At 37.6% G+C, this 23575-nt stretch overlaps 1 protein-coding gene across 1 annotated transcript in view; it reads left to right on the forward strand.

The window, feature by feature from the left end:
• The window catches only part of ACTR3 (actin related protein 3), a 74090-nt gene that overhangs the window by 12210 nt on the left and 38305 nt on the right, over positions 1-23575 (forward strand). Inside the window, exons 2-3 of the mRNA XM_030801468.1 lie at positions 10990-11045; positions 14686-14810. Of these exons, the coding sequence (XP_030657328.1) occupies positions 10990-11045; positions 14686-14810 (181 nt within the window). The remainder of the gene's footprint in view (positions 1-10989; positions 11046-14685; positions 14811-23575) is intronic.

Genomic DNA, 23575 nt, shown 5'->3' on the forward strand with positions numbered 1-23575 from the left:
TGACAGACTCGCCTTTTTTTTTTGTATAAAATTCATCTTTCTTTTGCTGTTGGTTTCTGCCAGTCCAGCCTACTCTCTCACCTAGCCTTCTTATATTTCTACTATTATTCTTCTAGTCACCAAGGCTTTGATAGCTTCAAAAGTGCTTTTGAATTCTTTTCTCTATATTCCTTTCTCTAAGCAAGTTGTTTTTCTTTTTTTTAGTGTAAAATGATGTATTATATATTTTATACAAGCAAATTGAGTACAGCTAAACCTCAGCTACAGGATTTTAGAGTACAATAGCAAGTTGTTTTTCAAGTCCCTTACCACCTCCCTTTCCCAGCCAAAATCAGCATTGTAGATTTTTTTCATTACTGCCATAGTAAGAGCTTCTCTATATATTTAACTTGCTTCTCTAGATCACAAAGAAACATTTTTGGTTTAGTTTTTTTTTTTCTTTTTGGAGACAGAGTCTTGCTCTGTCACCCAGGCTGGAGTGCAGTGACGTGATCTTGGCTCACTGCAACCTCTTTCTCCCGGGTTCAAGCGATTCTCCTTCCTCAGCCTCCTAAGTAGCTGAAATTACAGGTGCCCATCACCACGCCTGGCCAGTTTTTGTATTTTTAGTAGAGATGGGGTTTCGCCATGTTGGCCAAGGTGGCCTCAAACTCCTGACCTCAGGTGATCGCCCGCCTGGGCCTCCCAAAGTGCTGGGATTACAGGCATGAGCCGCTGCTTCTGGCCACAACGTGCTGTTTTGATATAAGTAAACCTTGTGTCATGAGTCTTACAATCAAGCTAATTAATGTATTTGTTTCCTGACATAGTTACCTTTTTTGTGTGATAACACTTAAGATCGCCTTTAGGCAAATTTCCACTGTAAAATACTGTATATTATTAACTGTAGTTACTACGCTATAGCTTAGATCTCTAGTATTTACTCATCTTATAACTGGAAACTTGTACACATTGATCAACATCTCTCCAATTCCTCCATTTCCCAGTACCTGGCAACTGCCATGCTACTTATTTATCAGGTTCTATTTTAGATCTCCATATATGAGTACATTGTTTTCCTTCTCTTTGATTTTCTGTAGTTTGATTGTGCCTAAGTGTGGTTTTCTTTATATTTATTCTGTGTGGGTGTTCTTGAGTCTCTTAAATCTCTAAATTTCTGTCTTTCACTAAATTGGGAAAATTTTTAGCTACTATTCCTTTTTATTTGTTTGTTTCTGAGACTGAGTCTTGCTCTGTTGCCCAGGCTGGAGTGCAGTGGCACAATCTTGGCCCACTGCAACCTCTGTCTCCCAGATTCAGCGATTCTTGTGCCTCAGCTTCCTGAGTAGCTGGGATTACAGGCTTACACCGCCATGCTCAGCTAATTTTCTTTCTTTCTTTTTTTTTTTTTTTTTTTTTTGAGACAGAGTCTGGCTCTGTTGCTGGGCTAGAGTGCAGTAGCGCAATCTCGGCACACTGAAACCTCTGCCTCCTGAGTTAAAGCAATTCTCCTGCCTCAGCCTCCCATAATTTATTTTTAGTAGAGATGGAGTCTCGCCGTGTTGGCCATGCTGGTCTTGAACTCCTGGCCTCAAGTGATCTGCCTGCTTCGGCCTCCCTAAGTGCTGGGATTACAGGCGTGAGCCTCCCCCTCTGGCCCGTCACTATTTCTTTTTAAAAATATTTTTGCTACGCTCTTCTCCTTCTGGGACTTCAGTGTGTCACTTTTTTTTTTTTTTTTTTTTTTTTTTTTTTTAAGATGGAGTCTTACTCTGTTGCCCAGGCTGGAGTGCAGTGGTTTGATCTCAGCTCACTGCAGGTTCCGCCTCCCGGGATCACGCCATTCTCCCGCCTCAGCCTCCTGAGCAGCTGGGACCACAGGTGCCTGGCACTGCGCCCAGCTAATTTTATTATTGTATTTTTAGTAGAGACAGGGTTTCTCCGTGTTAGCCAGGATGGTCTCGATCTCCTGACCTCGTGATCCGCCCACCTCGGCCTCCCAGAGTGCTGAGATTACAGGTGTGAGCCACTGCGCCTGGCCACGTGTGTCACCTTTTTGATATTGTCCTTGATAAGTCCCTGAAGCTCTGTTCTGTTCTCTTTCTTTATTTTTTTCCCCCCGATTTCATAATGAATAATTTCTACTGCTCGGCCTTTATTTTCATTTATCTGGTGATATTTCCTTTATTATCAATTACAGGTCTATGTTAATACTTATTGTTGATTCAAAGTCTTTATCTGATAATTCCAGCATTTGGGTCACCTTAGAATTGCCTTCTGTTGAGTGTCTTCTCCCAGGAGAATGGGTTATGTTTTCCTGGTTCTTCCTATGTGAAGTAATTTTGGTTTGTATGAATGTAACACTCTTGTTTATTCATTCTCTTGTTAAACATTTGTTTTGCTTCCAGTTTTGGGTCTTTATGAACTACTCTGTTGTGAACATACATGTACACAGTTGTGTGGACAACTGTTTTTATTTTCCTTGTTTCTAGTAGATTCTAACTAGAGGTAGAATTCCTAGGTCAGACGGTAAGTGATTGTTAAATTGTTTTCGTAAGTGGCTGTATCATTTTGCATTCTAACTAGTAATGTTTTTTTCTTTTGTTGTTGTTGTTATACAACCCTCCCTCCAACTAGTAATGTTTGAAAGCACCTCAGTGCACTTTTAATTTGCGTTTTAAAAATCCCATAGAGTTGAGTGTCTTTTCATTTAGTAACCATTTCTGTTTTTCTGGGAATGGTTAGTGTCTTTTTGCCTTTCCTTCTTTTGTTTCCTCCCTTCCTTCCCTCCCTTATCATTAACATCTAGGTACCCTTCATATGTTAAAGAGATTATATCTGTCTCTCAGTGTAGGTAATTTTTCTCTGTTACTCATTTTTCTTTTGGCTACTTTGGGTGTGTTTTTGTAAAGAAGTTTTTAATTTTTACATAGTTGAAATAACCTTTTTTAGTGTATGGGTTTTAAGTTATAGTTAGAAAGTCTCCTGCACTCCAGGGTTATAAACTGTATCACATTTTCTTTTAAACCTTATATTTGATACATTTAGATTTATCCTGCTTTAACATGTGCAGTAGGTATCCAGTATTATTTTCTTTGTGGTAACTGCTGAGGCTGGTGGGTCATGAGGTCACGAGTTCAAGGCCAGCCTGGCCAACATGGTGAAACCCTGTCTCTACTAAAAATACAAAAAATAGCTGGGCGTGGTGGTGGATGCCTGTAGTCCTAGCTACTTGGGAGGCTGAGGCAGGAGAATCTCTTGAACCCAGGAGGCAGAGGTTGCAGTGAGCCGAGATGGCACCACGGGACTCCAGCCTAGGCGACAGAGCAAGACTCCGTCTCAAAAAAAAAAAAAAAAAATTTTTTTTTGGTGGTATAATACTCATAAAGTTTACTGTTTAACTATTTCTAAGTGTGCAGTTTAGTGGCATAAAGTACATTCACATTATTGTCTAACCATCACCATCCTCCATGATGCATAACTTTTTTATCTTCCCAAACTGAAACTCTACCCATTAAACAGTAACTTCCCGTTCTCTCCTCACATGCAAAGTCCCAGGCAAATACCATTCCACTTTCCATCTTTATGAATTTGACTTTTCTGGGTACTTTCTATAAGTGGAATTGTACAATAATTGTCCTTTTGTGATTGGTTTATTTTACTTATAATGTATTCAAGGTTCATCCATGTTGTAAGCACGTATCATGTGCTTCCTTTTTAAGGCTGAATAATATTCCATTGGAAGTATATATCATATTTTGTTTATCCATTCACATGTTGATGGATGCTTGGGTTGCTTCCACCTTTTAGCTATTGCAGATATTGCTGCTATGAACATGCATGTGCAAGTACCTGTTCAAGTTCCTGCTTTCAGTTCTTTTGGGTATATACCCAGAAGTGGAATTGTTGGGTCGTGTAATTACTGTATTTAATTTTTGGAGGAACTATTGTATAGTTTTCCACAGCACTGCACCATTTTAAACTCTCACCAGCATTGCACAAGGGTTTCAATTTCTTTACATCTTCCCCAACATTTGTTATTTTCTGTTTTTTTGATAATAGCCATCCTAATGGGTGTAATGGGGTATTTCATTCTGGTTTTGATTTGCATTTTCTTTATTATTCGTAAGGTTGAACATCTTTTCTTGTGTTTATTGGCCATTTGTATATTTTCTTTGGAGACATGTCATTATAAGTTCTTTGCTGATTTTTCATTTGGGCTTTTTTTGATTGTTGTGTTGTTCTTTATTCTGGATATTAATCCCTTACAGATAGTATTTGCAAATATTTTCTCCCATTCTGTAGATTGCCTTTACACTGTTGATAGTGACCTTTGATACACACAAGTTTTTAATTTTAATGAAGTTTTTCTCTTTTTTTCTTTTGTTACTTGTGCTTTTGGTGTCACAGCCAAGAGATGATAGCCAAATTTAGTATCGTGAAGCTTTTCACCTTATGTTTTTTTTCTAAGAGTTTTATAGTTTTAGCTCTTGTGTTTAGGTCTGTGATCAACTTTGAGTTAACTTTTGTGTATGGTGTAAGGTAAAGGTACAACTTCATTCTTTTGCATGTGGATATCCAGTTTTCCAGCACCATTTGTTCAAAAGACTGTCCTTTCTTCATCTTAGTAGTTATGGCATCCTTGTTAAAAATCATTTAATTATATATGTGAGAGTTTATTTCTGGCCTCCTGATTCTGTTAGTCCTTATGCCAGTATCATACTGTTTTGGTCACTATAGCTTTGTAGTAACTTTTAAAATGAGAAAATGTGAGATCTCCAACTTTGTTCTTTTTCAAGATTATTTTGGCTATTCAGGATCCTTTGAGATCCCTATGAATTTTAGAATGGATTTTTCTATTTCTGCAAAAATGTTATTAGGATTTTGATGGGAATTGCTTGAATCTGTGGATTGATTTGGGTAAATAGCTTTCAGATATGAAAGTTTGTCCCAAGTCTGAATTCTGTACTAAATGCAATTATCCAGATGGCAAATTTAAGAAAAAATGGAGCCATTTAAACTTATTTTTAAAGCTTATTAGGAGGGCATGAGATCAGATTGTTTACTAGCTGTCCAAAAGAGAGTTTTTGCTAAATGTAACTTACAGCATGGGAGAAGCTGCTTTTATGAATTAATTTTTTGTTTATTTGTTATTGTAATTTTATAATAATTCTTTTAAAGATGGGTCTTGGTCTGTTGCCTAACTGAAGTGCAGTGGAGCAGTCATAGCTCCTCCATGGCTGAAGTGATCCTCTCTGCCTCCCGAGTAGCTAGGACTGCAGATGTGAGCTGCTATGTCCAGCTGATTTTTAAATTTTTTGTGAAGATTTGGATCTCGATTTGTTGCCCAGGCTGGTGTTCACCTCTTGTCCTCAAGTGACCTTCCTGCTTTGGCCTCCCAAAGTGCTGGGACTACAGGCGTGAGCCGTCACATCCAGCTCATAAATGACCTTTTTGAATATCCAGGAAAACTTTACAGAAAATTGCAAGGGCTGTGGGATTTATAAATTCAAAGCAAAAATTTATTTTGGAAAAGTAAGGTTAAAAGTGGGTTGCTGGCCACGCATGGTGGCTCACACCTGTAATCCCAGCACTTTGAGAGGCTGAGGCCGGCTGATCACCTGAGATCAGGAGTTGGAGACCAGCCTGACCAACATGGAGAAACCCTGTCTCTACTGAAGATACAAAATTGGCCAGGCATGGTGGCGCATGCCTGTAATCCCAGCTACTTGGGAGGCTAAGGCCGGAAAATCACTTCAACCCGGGAGGCGGATGTTGTGGTGAGCCGAGATCTCGCCATTGCACTCCAGCCTGGGCAACAAGAGAAAACTCTGTCTCACAAAAAAAGAAAAAAGAAAGTGGGTTGCTGTGATACACTTGGTCAGTATCCTAAAGAACATCATTATTCTTTAGAGAGCAACAAACGTGTATATGCTTAGAGAAATGCTTAATAGGAAACTCATTTGAAACCTATTTGTATTATTACAAAAATATTTGAACTTTGTGTCACTGAAAAACAAGAGCCTTGAATTTAAAGATAGTGATAGCATCCTTAAATTACAATTTAAAAAGTTCATATGTCAAATGCCAGTTAGCTGTTAGCAGTTTTTTTTTTTTTTTTTGTCAAAAAGCGAGAGAAACTTCTACCATCTACTTGTACAAAATTTCTTCTTTATGGTGACTATCGAATTTTTAGAGTTCATAAAAATATCTTAATCAAGGATAGTATGTAGTTATTTCATGTGTAAAACTCAATAGAATTGGTAGGTTAATGGAGGCTAGTTTACATTTGAAAAGCTTTTATTTTGAAGTTTTAAATACATTTAGTATTTAATATACTTTCTAATTTTTTTCTTTTTTTAATAACAATTTTCAAATCTCTTCCTCTCCTTAAATGTTTCTCATCTCATATATGAGCATTAAAGTATTTTTATATGAGCGTTAAAAAGTATTTTTTTAGTCTGAGATTTCTACGGTTCTGTTCTTATTTTTAAAATTATTGCAATGTATTTTCTGTATGCTTATTCTCTGAACTTTGACTTGTGTTTTTTTTTTTATTTTCAAATCTTAATTTTTAAAGTTTGCTAATAGTATGAGGCGAGTGGTTTTAAAGAGTGATTTTTTTTGTCATTCAGTACTTTACTCCCTGGTGGAGAAAATGTGACTTTTTGAAGATTGAGCCTTCAAACCTTTTTTAAAGTTTAGGAGATAACTTTATTTTTTTAGATTGTGTCCTGTACCACATTTTTTTTTGAGCCAGGAACCAAATTAGTTTTTAGAGTCTAAGCAACTTATGAAGTTAAGTAAACTGTGATATTTCCCCTCATATTTTTAAAGAATTGGTGAAAATATTGTTGTCTATGATTATTATCAAATGCTGTAATTTAGCAGTCTGCATAACTAATATAGACAGACTTTACATGATTTAGTTCTTTTGGGATATTTAAAATTTAAATCTGACGTAGTAGAACATTAGTTAGTGTTCCCCAAAATGTAGTAGATTATTTTGCTGTGGCATTTAAAATACATTCGAAGTGATTAAATAAATTATGGTATAGCCATACAGTTGGATACTCTATGCATTTATTCCTGTGTTTTGAGAAGAGCATATTTGTTTTGATTACATATTGACTGTTTTGTATTAAGTTCATTTCATCCTTTTGGTGTTTATTTTGAAAGTAATTCATTGATGAATATACTCAGCCTAGGAAATTTGATTTTGTCCAAGAATGGGGTCTTGATCAGTCTGGTAAGCTGGTTAAATGAATGTTTCCTAAGGGAATTTCTACTGTAATGTGGTCTGTACTTCAAATATTACTGTCATATTTAGAAGATGATATTTACACACATAAAAATATGTGTGGCTCGTGGTAGAGATGAAGAGTAATTGAAAGAAAGGATGCCTGATAGTTAAAATGATCAGGAAAGACTTCCTGGAGAAGTTTTAAGTTGTGATCATGTGATCAAAGCTCTTTTTCCCCCCCCAGAGGGTGCAGTGTGAGCGTAGATAATATGTGAGGGGTGATTAGACAAGATATAGGGGGAAAAAAGAGTAGCAGGTGTAGTATGCTTAGAGCTAGGTTTATGTAAGCAAGTGATAGCAGATGCTTATAAAAATTGGAAATGATTATGGAGAACTTTAATATTCAGCTGAAGGAATCAGAATGACGTAATTGTTCATGTGGATGGGCCTTTAGGAACAATTTTACGATGAATAATTTTACAGAAATGGAAACAAGCTTGTACTTAATCTTGTAGGCACCAGAGCATCATTTGAAGATTTTTGAGTTAGGCCGTTTGAAACTGGGAAATATGTATTTGGTCTTTAACTCGGTTTTCAGACATACAACTCCTAAAATTCTTAGAAACTCCAAAGTGATGTCTGTTTGAGTGCTAATGGGATGACTGTTGGCTGGCAGCCCCTAGGTAACTTCAAGATGGGGCTGGTCACTTGAAAGACCAAGGCATGATTAGTGAGTTGGGACTACCAGCCCCACCCTCCAACCACTAGGGCTGGAGGTTAAGTTGATCACCAATGGCCAATGGTTTAATCAATCCTGTCTATGCACTGAAGCCTCTATAAAAACACAAAGGACAGAGTTTGGGAGCTTTCAGATAGCTGAACAAGTAGAGGTTCTGGGAGGGTGGTACGCTTGAGAGGGTGTGGAACGTCCACGTCTCTTTCTACACACCTCACCCTGTGTGTGTCTTTTTCTGTATGCTTTGCAATATTATTTATAATAAACCAGTTAATGTGTTTCTCTGAGTTATGTGAGCCACTTTAGCAAATTAATTGAACTCAATGAGGGAGTATGGAAAACTCATCTTCAAGCGGATGAGTCAGAAGTTCCAGAGGCTGGGGCTTTTGACTGGTGTCTGAAGAAGGGGGGCAGTCTTGGGGACTGAGCCTTCAACCTGTGGATTCTGATGTTATCTCCAGGTAGATAGTAGTGGAATTGAATTACAGAACACCCAGCTGGTGTCCACTGCAGAATTGATTGCTTTTTTATTGTTTGGAGAAACCCTCCACACATTTGGTCCCAGAAGTCTTCTGTGTTGATTGTTGTGGTGGTGGTGTGAAAGCAGAGGAAGAAACAATTTGAGCATTGTTTTTTAGGTATATTATTCTGTTGTCCTTTGTAGGAGTTCTAGAATTGAAAATACTGTTTTGTCCTGTTTTAGGATATTGTTGGGTATAGCAACTTGAATTGTGGTGGTGACAAATAAGAATAAAAGTAGAGAGATTAATATGTGGGATCAGACCAAGGAATAGTTAGGTATTAATAATTCACTATTGGTCAGATAGTAGTAGGCTTTTAGGTAGAGTGTTTTGGTTCAACAGTTTTAGACTGCTTTGTATTAAACAAGTTTTTATTTTGGTATAGTATACTAGTCATTTCCATTTGTCCACTGGTAAGGTATTAAACTATACTGGATGGGAAGGAGAGCATCTAATGTAGTAGGAGCAGCGTTAATAGTGGCTTGGTGGCATGAAATGAGTTGGAGTGTTGAGAAATTGTCAGCTGTTTTTATGGTTAGGGAGTTTAATGTGGTGTCAGGGCAGCTGGGAGAGGTCAGAGGCCAAATAATAAAGGGACTTTTTTGTATACCTTACAAGGAAATTTTTTGTTTTCCTTTTTTTTTTTTTTCTTAAACGTGGACAGTGGGGAACTATTGAAGAGGTTAGTCAGTAGACCAATATCATTTTTTTCAACAGTTTATGGTTTCCCCTTAGTTTTAATGATTTACTCTTACTTGGCACACTTTTTTTTTTTTTTTTTTTGGAGACGAAGTCTTGCTCTGTCACCCAGGCTGGAATACAGTGGCGTGATCTTGCCTCACTGTGACCTCTGTCTCAGGGGTTCAAGCAATTCTCCTGCCTCACTCTCCTGAGTAGCTGGGATTACAGGCGCCCGCCACCACACCCTGCTAATTTTTGTATTTTAATAGAGATGAGGTTTCACTATGTTGGTCAGGCTGGTCTCGAACTCCTTACCTCAAGTGATCCTCTCTCCTTGGCCTTGGCACACTCAGTTCTTGAACTTAATTTGGAGGCTAAAACATTCCCCAAAGATATTATTTGTTTATTTTTTGAGACAGAGTCTCACTCCGTCTCCCAGGCTGGAGTGCTGTGGTGTGATCTCAGCTCACTGCAACCTCCGCCTCCTAAGTTCAAGCGATTCTCTTGCCTCAGCCTCCCCAGTAGCTGGGATTACAGGTGCCCACCGCAACGCCTGGCTAATTTTGTATTTTTAGTAGAGTTGGGGGTTTCACCACGTTGGTCAGGCTGGTCTCGAACTCCTGTCCTCTGGTAATCCACCTGCCTCAGCCTCCCAAAGTGTTGGGATTACAGGCGTGAGCCACTGCTCCCAGCCTAATTTCTATAGTTTTAGTAGCATGGGTGTTTCACCGTGTTGGTCAGGCTGGTCTTCAACTCCTTACCTCAGGTGATCCACCCGCCTCAGCCTCCCAAAATGCTAGTATTACAGGTGTGAGCCACCACATCAGGCCCCCAGTAGATTTTTTTTTTTCACTTTATCTTGGAAAAAAGATTCTTCAGATATTAGAGTCCAAGAATGTCACAACAATTACCTGTCTGCTATTTAGCAGTGAGTTTGAATATGGAATAACATAAAATGTTACATTCTCTTTAAAGCCCGCCTGTAGTTAATAGCTTTTCCCACATAGCTAAAAAATGTCCCGCTATCTCCTAAGTAGCCCCCACATACTGCTTGTCAGAGCTCAGCTTTTATAATTTCTAATCCTTATTTATGTTGTTGTTGTTTTGTTAGAAGAATACAGGCCAAATCTACTGTGACAAAACATTAAATATTATATTTATTTTTGAATAGTAATTAATTTGAATGGTATGAAACGATGTACAATGAAAACAAATCTCCTTCTCATTTCTGTTCATCACCTTCCCAGTTCCCTTTTTTGGAGACAACCAAAATTATTCTCGTGTAGTCTTCTAGAGATACATTGTGCATATACAAAATATTTCATATGTTTTTACTCTTCCCCATTACTTTTATACAGATGTACCATACTTGATACATTGTTCTGTATCTTTGTTCAATTGGTAATATATTTTGGAAATTGTTTCATATCACTGTACTAAGAGCTTCTTCATTCTGTTTTTTGTAGCTGCATGATATTCCATAGTATAAACTTAGCATATTTCAATAGTTCCCAGTTTGATTGATATTTAGGTTATTTCCAGTCTTTTGCTGTTAGAAGCAAGATTGTAGCTAATGACCTTGGTTGTATATTATTTCACATATATTCCTGAAGGATCAATTTCTTGAAGTGGAATTTCTTTTCAGAAGCTCTGTGCATTTATAATTTTAATACAATTGTGAAAGTAGGGATTAAATGAAGTGAAAGTATGGAATTTGGTATATTATTTACCTACGATGGAATCTCACTTCATAACAAATGAATTCTAAGAAAGAAAGGTATAATTGCTAAAATATTAGCGAAAACTTTATAAATTATTTTGTTTTGCAGGTATACAAAACTAGGATATGCTGGAAATACAGAACCACAGTTTATCATCCCTTCCTGTAAGTATTTCTTTTAAGCCACAAATGAGCTGATTTAAAAGATCTCCTTCCCTAATAATTTAAGTAAAAGAAATAATCAGTTCTGAAATCCTGTAAGATTTAGTCCTTTTAAAAACATGATTTGCCAGGTTCTAAGTGTGAACTCATTTTTGTACCTCTGACCATTCATTTCAGCTTTATGTTTAGCTCCCCATTTGCCATGTCTACTAAGTATCTCTTTTTAAAGAAAAAAAGAAATGAGCTGATAATGAAACAGTACCCCAATTTTTAGGGTGATATTGCAGTTAACAGTATGTGGGTATAACTAATTATCAAGTAGTCCATTCCCCATCATGTACCTATGAAGACTGTCCTTTGGTTTGTGGATATGACTACTGTTTGCAGGGCCTGTATCTGTTGACGTCCTCACTAAGTGCCCATGTTTCAAAATAAGGATGGAAGGACAGTATCTCACCTTTAGAGATGTTGACCTCAGCTGTTTTCTAATATCCCATAACCATACTGTTGTATGTCTTTAGAGTATTTTTGTTTTATCCTATTTTTGTTAATCTTGCTTAAGCTGACCATTAACTTTCAGTAGTTTTTAAAAAATATTCTGACATTGGTTTGTTAGTGCTCTTGTTTGTTAGCATAGGCCTGTTCCTTGATTAATGTACTTTTACACTTTCGACTTGCAAACAGTTCATGTTTTTTTGTGCATAATATAGTAACACTTCTGATCTATTTGTCTTACAGCCAAATTAAAACTTTTGCATACCAAATGACAAACCTTTTGAGCTGTTGCTTAGTGGTTCTCACTCCTAGACATTTTAATTTTGAGAGTGTCACTGATTTTTCAGTCTTATCTATGTGACTGAAATTTTTGTATTTCATTGTTATTTATGAAAATAAGAAAATGGAAAAATGAATATGTAGAGAGTAATGAAAACAGTGTATGTTTCAGAATCAATGAAGTTGAGAATAAGATAGAAATTGTTAGGCTTTGCCAAAAACTGGATCTTTAGTATCACTTGAGCACTCATTGGACACAAGAGGTCAACTGTTTTGTCATTTGTGTAGTAAGAACAAAATTAAGTGTGTCGCATTAAAGAAATAACACTGTCTGGCCGGGCTCAGTGGCTCACGCCTGTAATCCCAGCACTTTGGGAGGCCGAGGCGGGCAGATCACGAGGTCAGGAGTTCAAGACCAGCCTGACCAACATGATGAAACCCCGTCTCTACTATAAATACAAAAATTAGCCAGGCATGGTGGTGCACACCTGTAGTCCCAGCTGCTCACGAGGCTGAGGCAGGAGAATCGCTTGAACTTGGGAGGTGGAGGTTGCAGTGAGCTGAGATCACGCCACTGCATTCCAGGCTAGGGGGTGACAGAGCAAGACTCAGTCTCAAAAAAAAGAAAAAGAAAAGAAATACACTATCAAAATTGCACCTAAAAGGGGAAATGGTTTTAGGGTTTTTATCTACCCCTCACTTTCTAGAAACAAACTTATTCGACTTGTGCGTTTCTCATATTTTGATATACTTTTCTAGGAATCGATTATGTAAGAACTTAGGCTGCTACCTAAATCTAATACTTTTTAAAACCCAGAATGGATTTTAGTTGATATTGATGAAACAGCTCATTCATGTGAGTCTAGGGGCCTTTATTATTACCTTTTAAATATTTTATTCATGCATGTTTGTTATCTACTGAACATGAAGAATAGGTTTGCTTTTCTTTATAGTTTTTCTCACATTTATATGTCAATACATTGATTGTTTTTTGTCTGTTTTAAGAATTCGGTGATACATGTTGGCTTTATTGCTGACTAATGTAGAGGTACTTCTTTGGGCTAGTACTTGACTTTAGTTGTATTTCAGTTTAGTGTTAGACCATTGTGTATGTACTTAGTGGTTTCTTTAAGCTACCGTAACACAGTACCAAAAATTGTGTGGCTGAAAACAACAGAAACTTACAATTCTGGAGTCCAGAAGTACAAAATCAATGCGTCAGCAGGGTCATGCTCTTGCTGGTGTCTTCTAGCTTCTGATGTTTCCTCAGGATCCTTGGCTGATAGATGCATCACTCCAGTCACATGGCTATCTTCTTGCTGTGCGTCCTTACATCATCATCCTTCTGTGTGTCTGTGTTCAGATTTTCCCTTTCTATGAGGACATTAGTCATATTGGATTAGGGGCCACCTTGATAACCTCTTTTTAACTGTGAAGACCCTATTTCCAAACACAGTTACATTCTGAGGTACTGGTGGTTAGGACTTCATCCTATCTTTCTGGGGGTACACAATTCAACCTGTACAATGCTGATGACTTTTAATCTTTTGTGTATAATCTTTTGTTATGATTGTATATTTCGGGAGACTACTAAAGTTATTTCTGCCATCTTAGCAAAATTGGTTTTGGTTATATTCTTAAATGGCTGTGTTAACCTTTTGTTGGAGGCCTATATAATCTTGATTTTTTGAGCCATTGGATCTCATCACTTTTGAATCCATTTTTTATCTTATCTCTCTGCCAAAATATGAAGTCTTTGCTACGACTAGTTGCAGTATGTTAAAAATTCGTTTGCCTGCCGTAAGAAGGTTTTTGATTTTTGAGTGTTTTTTCTCACCCACCCGGTTTTAATGCTGCAGGTACAGTGTTTATAATTAGCAGATAGAGACATTGCCACTATCTTTTACTAATGAGTATTGATATTTGATCTGGAAAGCCTGTGCAAGTGGTTCAAGGTTTTTTTATATACATGCATATTTATTTTTAGGAAATTTATAGTGAGCCACCTGGATGTCTATGTACACTATAAGTAAATTGCTGGAGAGAATTTCTAGCATTTAGAAGGAATAGATGGTGGATTAAAAATTTTTTTTCTTCCAGTTATTTTCTGCCCACTTTCTTAGGGATATAGCTGTTACTAAATGAAAGTAACAGTTGAATGCCAGATCAGTTTAAGTGCATTCAGACAATTATTTTGAATGAAGAACTGAACTTGATGGATTCATACATTTATAACTTAATCTAAAAATACATAACAAGTTTTAGCTTTCAAACTGTATGCTGGATTTCTGCAATTATTTAAGGATATTGTTGTGGGTTTTACCCAAATGAATTGAGATTTCCTTTTGTATATGTAGTTTAAGAGATCTGTATTACATTTAAATTACTGGACCACAATAGTAATTACTGTTACTAGACCCAGTCACTATTACTAGACCCAATAGTGATAGGGTAGAGATGTAAAGAAAGTTTAAAAAATTATCCTTGAAGTTTTTTTCTCGTTTGTATTTTTCAGTATTTTCTTTCTAGTTGTTCATCAAGCATATGTGGACTTGGTGGGATTACAGTTTTACTGAGAATCAAAAGAGGATTTATATAATTTAAAAAATACATATTTGAAACTTTCCCACAGATGTTGTTTTTCTGGCTTTTTGCATTTGAGGTCTTGTTTCTGAGTGGAAGTTGAGGTTTCATTGTGTAAAATGAATTTTGTCACTGGTTTCTTATGACTTTTGTGAATTAGTTTGGCAATTTAAATAGGCTAGGTCATGTTTTACTTTGTAGCACTTTGTAATGGGAGAAGTGTAAGGGAAAAGTGTTTCTCATTTGAAGAAAATGAATTCTTTGACATGTCTAACTTATTTTAAAGGTATTGCTATTAAGGAGTCAGCAAAAGTGGGTGATCAAGCTCAAAGGAGGGTGATGAAAGGTGTTGATGACCTAGACTTCTTCATTGGTGACGAAGCAATAGAAAAACCTACATATGCAACGAAGGTATGTTTTTATTTTTTGTGTAAATAACATTTTCAAAAAATAGTTTGTGCAATGCTTGTGCCCTCTGGAATTCACTCTATAGTAGACCTTATTAGTATCCTCAAACCTCTTCTCAGTAGAAATTTCTTTTTCCCTGTGGCATCCTTCCCTGTTGCTTTAACTTTTTTTTTCTTTTTTTTAATAACCCCTAAGAGGAAAATTTTAGCCCTTTCAAATGAGCAGTATTTATTTTTCCACACCCACTGGATCTCAGGGCCCTCAATAAAATTAGCTTTACTTCCACATTGCTACTTCTGCAAACATTTTTTCCCCATATTTACTCAAACTTACACCATTTTTCTCTTTTTTGAAGTTTATGCCATCTGTAAGTGCTGTTCTTTCTCCCTCTTTTTCTTTTTCCCTTTTTCTTTTCTACCCTTTTCCCTCCCTCTTTTAATTGAGGTGTAAGTATGTAAGTGTTAATTATACAGTTCGAAGAATTTTTATGACTGTAATCATAACAGGTAAAGATACAGAACAAATTTTATAACCCTGAAGCTTTTCTTGTACTTGTTCACACAGTCACTACTCCAATCCCACCAAAAAATAAATGCTATTCTGACCTTTATCATCTTATTTTTTGACATTGACTTTGTCTGATTTGCAAATATCCTCATTTGTACTTCTTCCCTTCTCATAATTTATTCATTAATGAACAGCTACCATGTGTAAAATACTTTGCCAAGTATCGTGAGTAAAATGGTGTATAAGAAAAATAATTCCCCTGACTGCAAGGCTATTATAATGTGGTGGAAAGGAAGACATTGAAGAAATAATTACAAGTGTGCTGGGGGTTAGAAAAAGGGAAACACACACCCAGTGCTCTGTGCATGTGTCACAGGAGTAGCTAACCTAGTGTGGGGAGTCAGGAATGTCCTTGAGGAGTAAATCTTTAAGCTGAGGCTTGAAGAATAAAATAGGAGTTAGCTGCTGAGGTGGGCAGGCTGAGTTGTTTCAGGTAGAGAAACCAATATATGAAAAGGCTTTACAGTATGAGAGGGACTAGAAGTGCATGACCAATATGCCTGAAGCATGGAGAACGAGGTGGAAAGAAGTGAGGAGGCTGGATAGGTAGGCCAGGAAAGAGCACCGAAAGTGTTGTTAGACCATGTTAAAGAATTTGAACCCTATCCTATAGGCAACATAAATGAGTATACCTGGAGGAATAATTTTTGCGCTTAAAGTGCAAATATTGGAATCTATGTGTTTGAACTTGAATCCTGTCTATGCTAATTTCTAACTTTGTGATATTGTTCAGTGACTTAACTTTTCTGAATTTTGATTTCTTCATCTGTAAAATGGAGATATTATTAGTACTTCAGGATTTTTTTCTTTTCTTTTTTTTTTAAGACAGAGCCTCACTTTGTTACCCAGGATAGAGTTCAGTGGCATGAACATGACTCACTGCAGCCTTGATATCCCAGGCTCAAGTGATCCTCCTACCTCAGCCTCCCAAGTAGCTTGGACTACAGATGCATGCCACTATGCCCAGCTAATTTTTTGTATTTTTGGTAGAGACGGAGTTTCATCATGTTGCCCAGGCTGATCTTGAACTCCTGGGCTCAAGCAATTTGTCCTCTTGGCCTGCCAAAGTGCTGGGGTTATAGATGTGAGTTACCACGCCTGGGCCAAGATTGTTATAAGGCTTAAGGAGATGTGTATACAGAAATTGTTACACTCTAGTGCTTTGAACATAATGGTTACTCAATATATGTTGGCTTATTTTACTTAGAAAAGATGACTTAGGCCACATAGACAATGAAGAGAAATTATTTGGGTAAGGTAAGCATGATTCTGGGAAAACCAGATAATTGACTATTGCTATAGTCTAAGCAAGAGATATTAGTGACGGCAGTGGGGACAGACATGGAAATTGTGTATGTGCAATCACACACACATTTAACTTTTATTGTGGAAACTTCACATGTCAGAGAAGAGAAAATAATATAATGAACCCCCATGTGCCTATCACACAACTTTGGCGGTTATAATCTATGGACAATCTCATTTTGTCTATAATCTTTCCGCCCCCAGCCTCCAATTATTTTAAAGTAAATTGTACATACTATTTCACTTAACAAATACTTAACTCTTAAATATGCAGACTTTTAAAAAAGATAAATGTGACACCTTAATTTAGTATGCAGTTTCTTTATCTGATATCTAGTCATTGCTTAAATTTCTTTGATTATTTACTATATTGGTTATTCTGTTTGAATCAACATTAAAATGTGGTCTACTCACTGGATTTAGTTGATAAATCTCTTAAGTCTCTTTTTATCTATAGGTTATTTTCCCTGTGTGTTATGTTTCTTTTTTGTTCTTGCCATTTATTTATGGAAAAAAACTTGAGGTGTCTTGTAAAATTTCCTATATTCTAGGGATTCTGATTATTACATACTCATTGGGTCATTTAACATGGTACCCTACTTTGTATATTTACTTTTTTTTGTTGTAAATGGTAGTTAAATAGAAGTCTGATTAGATTTATGGGGGGTTTTTGTTTGTTTTGACAAGGAAAAGGTGGATAATTAAAGAGTAACAGGGCGTGATTAATGGGATATTGGTGATAAGCTAGGTGTATCAATTGAGGGTAATTCCCAGCTCCAAGATAGTCTTATTTATCCCTTATCTGCTGAAATTGAGAATGTTAAAGGAAAAACATCTGAACATTATTTTATTTTATTTTATTGAGACAAGGTCTCAACTTTGTCGCTTAGGTTGCAGTGCAGTGGCACAATCACAGCTCACTGCAGCCTCAAACTTCTGGACTCAGGAGATTCTCACACTTCAGTCTCCTGAGTAGCTGGGACCACAGGCGTGTGCCACCATGCCTTGCTAATTTATTTAATTTTAATTTTTATTTTTGAGATGGAGTCTTGCTCTGTCTCCCAGGCTGGAGTGCAGTGGCATGATCTCACCTCACTGCAACCTCCACCTCCTGGGTTCAAGCGATTCTCCTTCCTCAGCCTCCTGAGTAGCTGGGATTACAGGCATGTGCCACCACACCCAACTAATTTTTGTGTCTTTAGTAGAGATGGGGTTTCACCATTTGGCCAGGCTGGCCTTGAACTCCTGACTTCAGGTGATCTGCCCACCTTGGCCTTCCAAAGTGCTGGGATTACAGGTGTGAGCCACTGCGTCCGGCCTTTTATTTTATTTTTTATAGAGACAGGGTCTCCTTCTGTTGCCCATGCTTGTCTCAAACTGCTGGGCTCAAGTGACCCTCCCATGTTGGCCTCCCTCAAAGTGTGGGATTACAGGCATGAGCCACTGCGCCAGGCTTTTAAAAAAAATTTACTTGACATATAATAATTGTACATATTTATGGAGTACGTAGTGATATTTTGATATGTACAATGTGTGGTGATCAAGTCAATGTAAGTAGCATATTCACCTCAAACATTTTTTGTGTTGAGAATATTCAGAATTCTCTGTTCTATCTGAAAATATATAATAAATTAACTGTAGTCATCCTGTAGTGCTATAGAACACTAGAACTTATTCTTCCTATTCAGCTGTAATTTTGTATCCTTTATTCAAGCTCTCCCTATTCCCTTCTTTCCCCTACCCTTTCCAGCCTCTAGTAACCACTTTTCTACTCTCTACTTACATGAAATCAATTTTTTTAGCTTTTGCACATGAATGAGAACATGCAATTTTTTATCTTTTAGTCCCTGGCGTATTTCACTTAATGTCCTTTGGGCTCATCTGTGTTGTCAGGAATGACAGGATTTCACTCTTTTTTATGACTGAATAGTACTGTGCATATATACTACACATATCCATATGGACACTTAGGTTAATTTCATATTTTGGCTATTGTGAAGAGTGCTGCAATAAACATGAGGGTGCAGGTATCTCTGATACAGTAATTTATTTTCCTTTGGGTATATACCCAGTAGTAGGATGGCTGGATCATATGGTAGTTCTATTTGTGGTTTTTTGAGGAGCCTCTGTACTATGCTTTATAGCGTCTTTATCTATTAACATTCCCTCCACAGTATATGTGAGTTCCCTTTTCTGCACATCCTTGCCAGCATTTGTTATTTTTTGTCTTTTGGATAATAGCCATTCCAACTGTGGTGAGATGATACTACTTTTTGGTTTTGATTTGCATTTTCCTGATGATTAGTCATGTTGGACATTTTTTTCATGTATTTGTTGGCCGTTTATGTGACTTCCTTTGAGAAATGTCTACTTAGATTATTTGCCCTTTTAAAAAAATTGTTGTTTTTTTTTTTCTTGCTGTTGAATTGAGTTCCTTATATATTCTGGATGTTAATCCCCTGTCAGATGTACAGTTTGCAGACATTTTGACCCATTCCATAACTTGTATTTTCCCTCTGTTGATGGTTTTCCTCACAGAAGTGTTTTAATTTAATATAATCCCATTTGTCTATTTTTGTTTTTGTTGCCTGTGCTTCTGAGGTCTTATTTGTAAAATCTTTTCCTGTCCCAATGTTGTGAGAGGTTTCCCCTAAGTTTTCTTCTAGTACTTTTATAGTTTTGGGTCTTAGATTTAAATCTTTAATAAATTTTGAGTTGATTTTTGTATAAGGTGAGAGCTAGAGGTCTTGTTTCATAAGGAGAAACACTTTTGACTGGGTAGTAGTAGAGAGGAGAAAATAAGTTTAATTTTGAACACGTTGTGTTTGAGGTACTTGTGAGACATCTGAGATTTTGTTAGTCAAATATGTGGATTTTGGAGGTAAGAAACAAGGCAGACCTGGAGACAGAGATTCAGAAGGTGTCAATTACCTTAGAGGGGATGAGATTACCTAGGGGAACGTATCACAGGGGAAGAAAACTAAGACAGAGCAGTGTGCCAGTTAGGTTTGAGTAGAGGAAGAAAAGTCTGTGAAAGAGACTGAGAATGCATGGGTAGATATGTAGAGGTAGACACTGTAGAATGGTGCTGAGATGAGCTAGAGCCCATAGATAATTTGCTGTCTTTAGCTACAAGGTGGTCATTTGTAACCTGAATGAGAATAGTTTCAGAAGAGTAGTTGGGCTAGATGAAAGTAGTCTTTTGAGTGACAGGCTGGGAAAAAAGTAACAGTAAGAGTACTGTTCATTGAGTTTGAATTGTGATTGGGAGGGACAGAGAGATGAAGAGACACATTTCAACGTTAAAATGGAAGACATGTCTGAATGCTAATATGAAAGAACTATTAGAAAGAGATTAAAGTAACAGGAAAGATAAGGTATAATCAAGGTCTCTGAAAAAGCTGGAGGGATGAAATCCAGAACACAGATGACTGAATTGACTTGAGGAATATCTTACATTATAATGGAAGTAAATGAGAAAAAAGACCTAAGTATGGAATCCATTTTACAGATTTGGGATCCATTTTACAGATTTGAATTCCTGACTGTTGGCTTCTGCTGCTTCTGTGAAATATGTAGTGGCATCATCTGCTGGTCATGGAATGGATGTGGGGAGAAGGTGAAATCTTAGTGGTAGGGTCAGTGTTGAAAATCATCATTGTGAAGAGTAAAGATGAACAAAGTAGAAGAGCAAAGGCTTGCCAGGCAAGGTTAGGTCCATTTGAGAATAATGATTATGAATTCTTAGTTTTAGCACCCGAGTTACAAATGTTTCTGCAGTATAATCAGCATTCTGGATATAGGCAAGTTTATGTTAGGGACATATGCTGGGTTGGATTTTGGTGGACGGGATGAAAAAAGCATATGTGAAATAAAGGTGATGGGTCAAAATCTAGACTGTGTATTTTGATGGCTAGGGAATAATTAAAGCAATCAGTGGACCAAAAGTCTTAATTGGTGTTCAGAAGAGCTCTCTTGAGGTGGTTGAGTATGCTAGAATAATAAGAGGTTGTGATCAGAGAAGGGTATACCTGCATTTCAGGGATTGAGAGGTGATAGTGATGATGATATAAGATCTATACTGTGGCCAAAATGGAAAAGAGATACCATTGAAGGTGATGAAGTCAGTCAGTCGAGAGGCCAGAGTTCCATTTCACTGATTCTGTCCACTCATTTTAAACGCATTTGTAAGTCTTCTAAGTGCTACTAACAAACCAGAACAAAACTTCTCTCAATCTTTATTCCTACCTTCTGTCCTCAGCAATTTAGCTATTTTTCTCTTTCCTTTTAAAATGACACTTCTTAGTGAGTCTCAAGATACTTGATATGCTCTTTGTTAAATCCAATTATATGTAACAGTTTTCATCCTTCTTGATTTGTCTTTTGCAGGATTACTCTAATGGTTATCTTCCTAACATGGAATATTTGTTGTTGTTGTTGTTGTTTTTTTGAGACGGAGTCTGGCTCTGTCGCCCAGGCTAGAGTGTAGTGGCGCGATCTCGGCTCACTGCAACCTCTGACTTCCAGGTTCACGCCATTCTCCTGCCTCAGCCTCCCGAGTAGCTGGGACTACAGGCGCCCACCACCGCGCCCGGCTAATTTTTTATATTTTTAGTAGAGATGGGGTTTCACCATGTTAGCTAGGATGGTCTCGATCTCCTGACCTCATGATCTGCCCGCCTTGGCCTCCCAAAGTGCTGAGATGACAGGCGTGAGCCACTGCACCTGGCCTGTTTTGTTTGTTTTTATTTGTTGTTTCTATTGGCACTGATTTCTCCTTTACCTACTACTCAAACGTTGATTTCTCCAGGCACTGCTTTCAGTTCCCTTTTTTTTTTTATCTTCTCATAAAATGGTGTAACTCAATCTTTTATTCTTTCATTAAAGACTTCCTCTAGGTGATCTCATCCATTCCTTTGTCTGCAACCACAGACTAGATCTCTACTTTAAGTTCCTTGACTACATCTTCACCTACTTATTTCCTGGCTCTTGAGTTTTAGTATATCTAAAACAAAATGTATTGTATATACTCCACTCTTGTTTATTCCAAGATCAGACAAAACACAATTTTTGTGTTTTGATTAATGGATCTTGTCCATCCTAACTTCAAAGCTGGAAACCTATTGCCATCTTCTGACTTTTTTCTCTCTTTTTTTTTTTTGAGACAGGTGTCTTGCCCTGTTGCCCATGTTGGAATGCAGTGGTGAGATCTTGGCTCACTGCAGTTTTGACCTTCTGGGCTCAAGTGATTCTTCCACCTCAGGCTCCCGAGTAGCGGGGACTACAGGTGTGTGCCACCACACCTGGCTAATAAAAAAAATTTTTTTTTTGTAGAGACAGGGTCTCACTACGTTGCCTAGGCTGGTCTCAAACTCCTGGGCTCAAGCCGTCATCTCACCTTGGCCTCCCAAAGTGCTGGGATTATTGGTGTGAGCCACCATGCCCAGCCCTTTCTTACTCTTATTGACTGAGAAATCTTCAGTGTAGCCCAGTGTCATCCATACCACTATTGGTACTCTTGTTCTCACTTGGTTCTGTTAAGCTTCATTTGAGCTTTCCCAATGCTGCTATAATAGTCTTCCTAAAAATTAAAGCTGTTCTTATTCCCCTGCTTAAAAATTTCTCTGCTGTTTTATTTCGTATAGAATAAAACCTAAATACAAGGCAAATTTTTGAGAATCTAGTCCCTTTGATCTAGAACTGGTATATCGCTACACACCTTACCTCAAATCTTTTGGCACATACACTTCTCATTGATAACTTCAGTTTTGTTTTTGTATACCATGCAGTGTTTGTCTTTCTATACATCTTTTTCTGTTCTCCACAAGTTCCTCCATACCTCTCATTCCCTTGCCAAAGAAAAACCAGAAAGCAGAACTGAGAATGTTGCTTCTTTAAGACCCAGCTTAGATATGACCTCCTCAGTGAAACCTTTTCTCTCACAAAACAAGGTGGTCATCTTATTCAAGGAACTATTTATTTATTTATTTATTTATTTGACAGAGTGTTACTCTGTTGCCCAGGCTGGAGTGGAGTGGTTTGATCTTGGCCTACTGCAACCTCTGACTCCTGGGTTCAAGAGATTCTCCTGCCTCAGCCTCCCCAGTAGCTGGGATTGTAGGTGCCTGCCACCATGCCTGACTGATTTTTGTATTTTCAGTGGAGATGGGTCTTCACCATATTGGCCAGGCTGGTCTTGAACTCCTGACCTCAAATGATCCACCCACCTCAACCTCCCAAAGTGCTGGGTTTACAGGCGTGAGCCATCGTGCTGACTTTTTTTTTGGAGACAGAGTCTTACTCTGTCGCCCAGGCTGGAGTGCAGCGGAGTGATCTTGGCTCACTGCAGCTTCTGCCTCCTGGATTCAATTGATTCTCCTGCCTCAGCCTCCCCAGTAGCTGGGATTATAGGCATGCACCACCACGCCTGGCTAATTTTTGTATTTTTAGTGGAGATGGGGTTTCACCATGTTGGCCAGGCTGGTCTCAAACTCCTGACCTCAGGTGATCTGCCTGCCTTGGCCTCCCAAAGTGCTGGGATTACAGGCATGAGCCACCATGCCCAGTTGGAACTTTATTTTTTTAAAAACTTGTAGTGTAATATTTGTTCGTATATATTTCTTTTACTAGACTGAGTTTTGTGTGTGCAGGATGTCTGTGTCCTTACCATTTGTGCCAGTGGCTTACAGTAGGTACACAGTAATAATTGATGAATAAATAATACTTAAAACATTTAAATTTGTAAACTTCCAATAATGTTAAAAATTGAATGATACACTAAACTGCAATTTTTCCCTTCCTTAAAGCAAACTGGGGAGTAGAAGTCCTTTTATAAGTATAATGCCTTAAAAAGTAGTGTGGGAACTAGAGTAAGAAGTAGATGTTAGGGATTGATA

Source organism: Nomascus leucogenys, chromosome 20, assembly GCF_006542625.1.
Source record: "Nomascus leucogenys isolate Asia chromosome 20, Asia_NLE_v1, whole genome shotgun sequence".
Lineage (NCBI taxonomy): Eukaryota > Metazoa > Chordata > Mammalia > Primates > Hylobatidae > Nomascus > Nomascus leucogenys.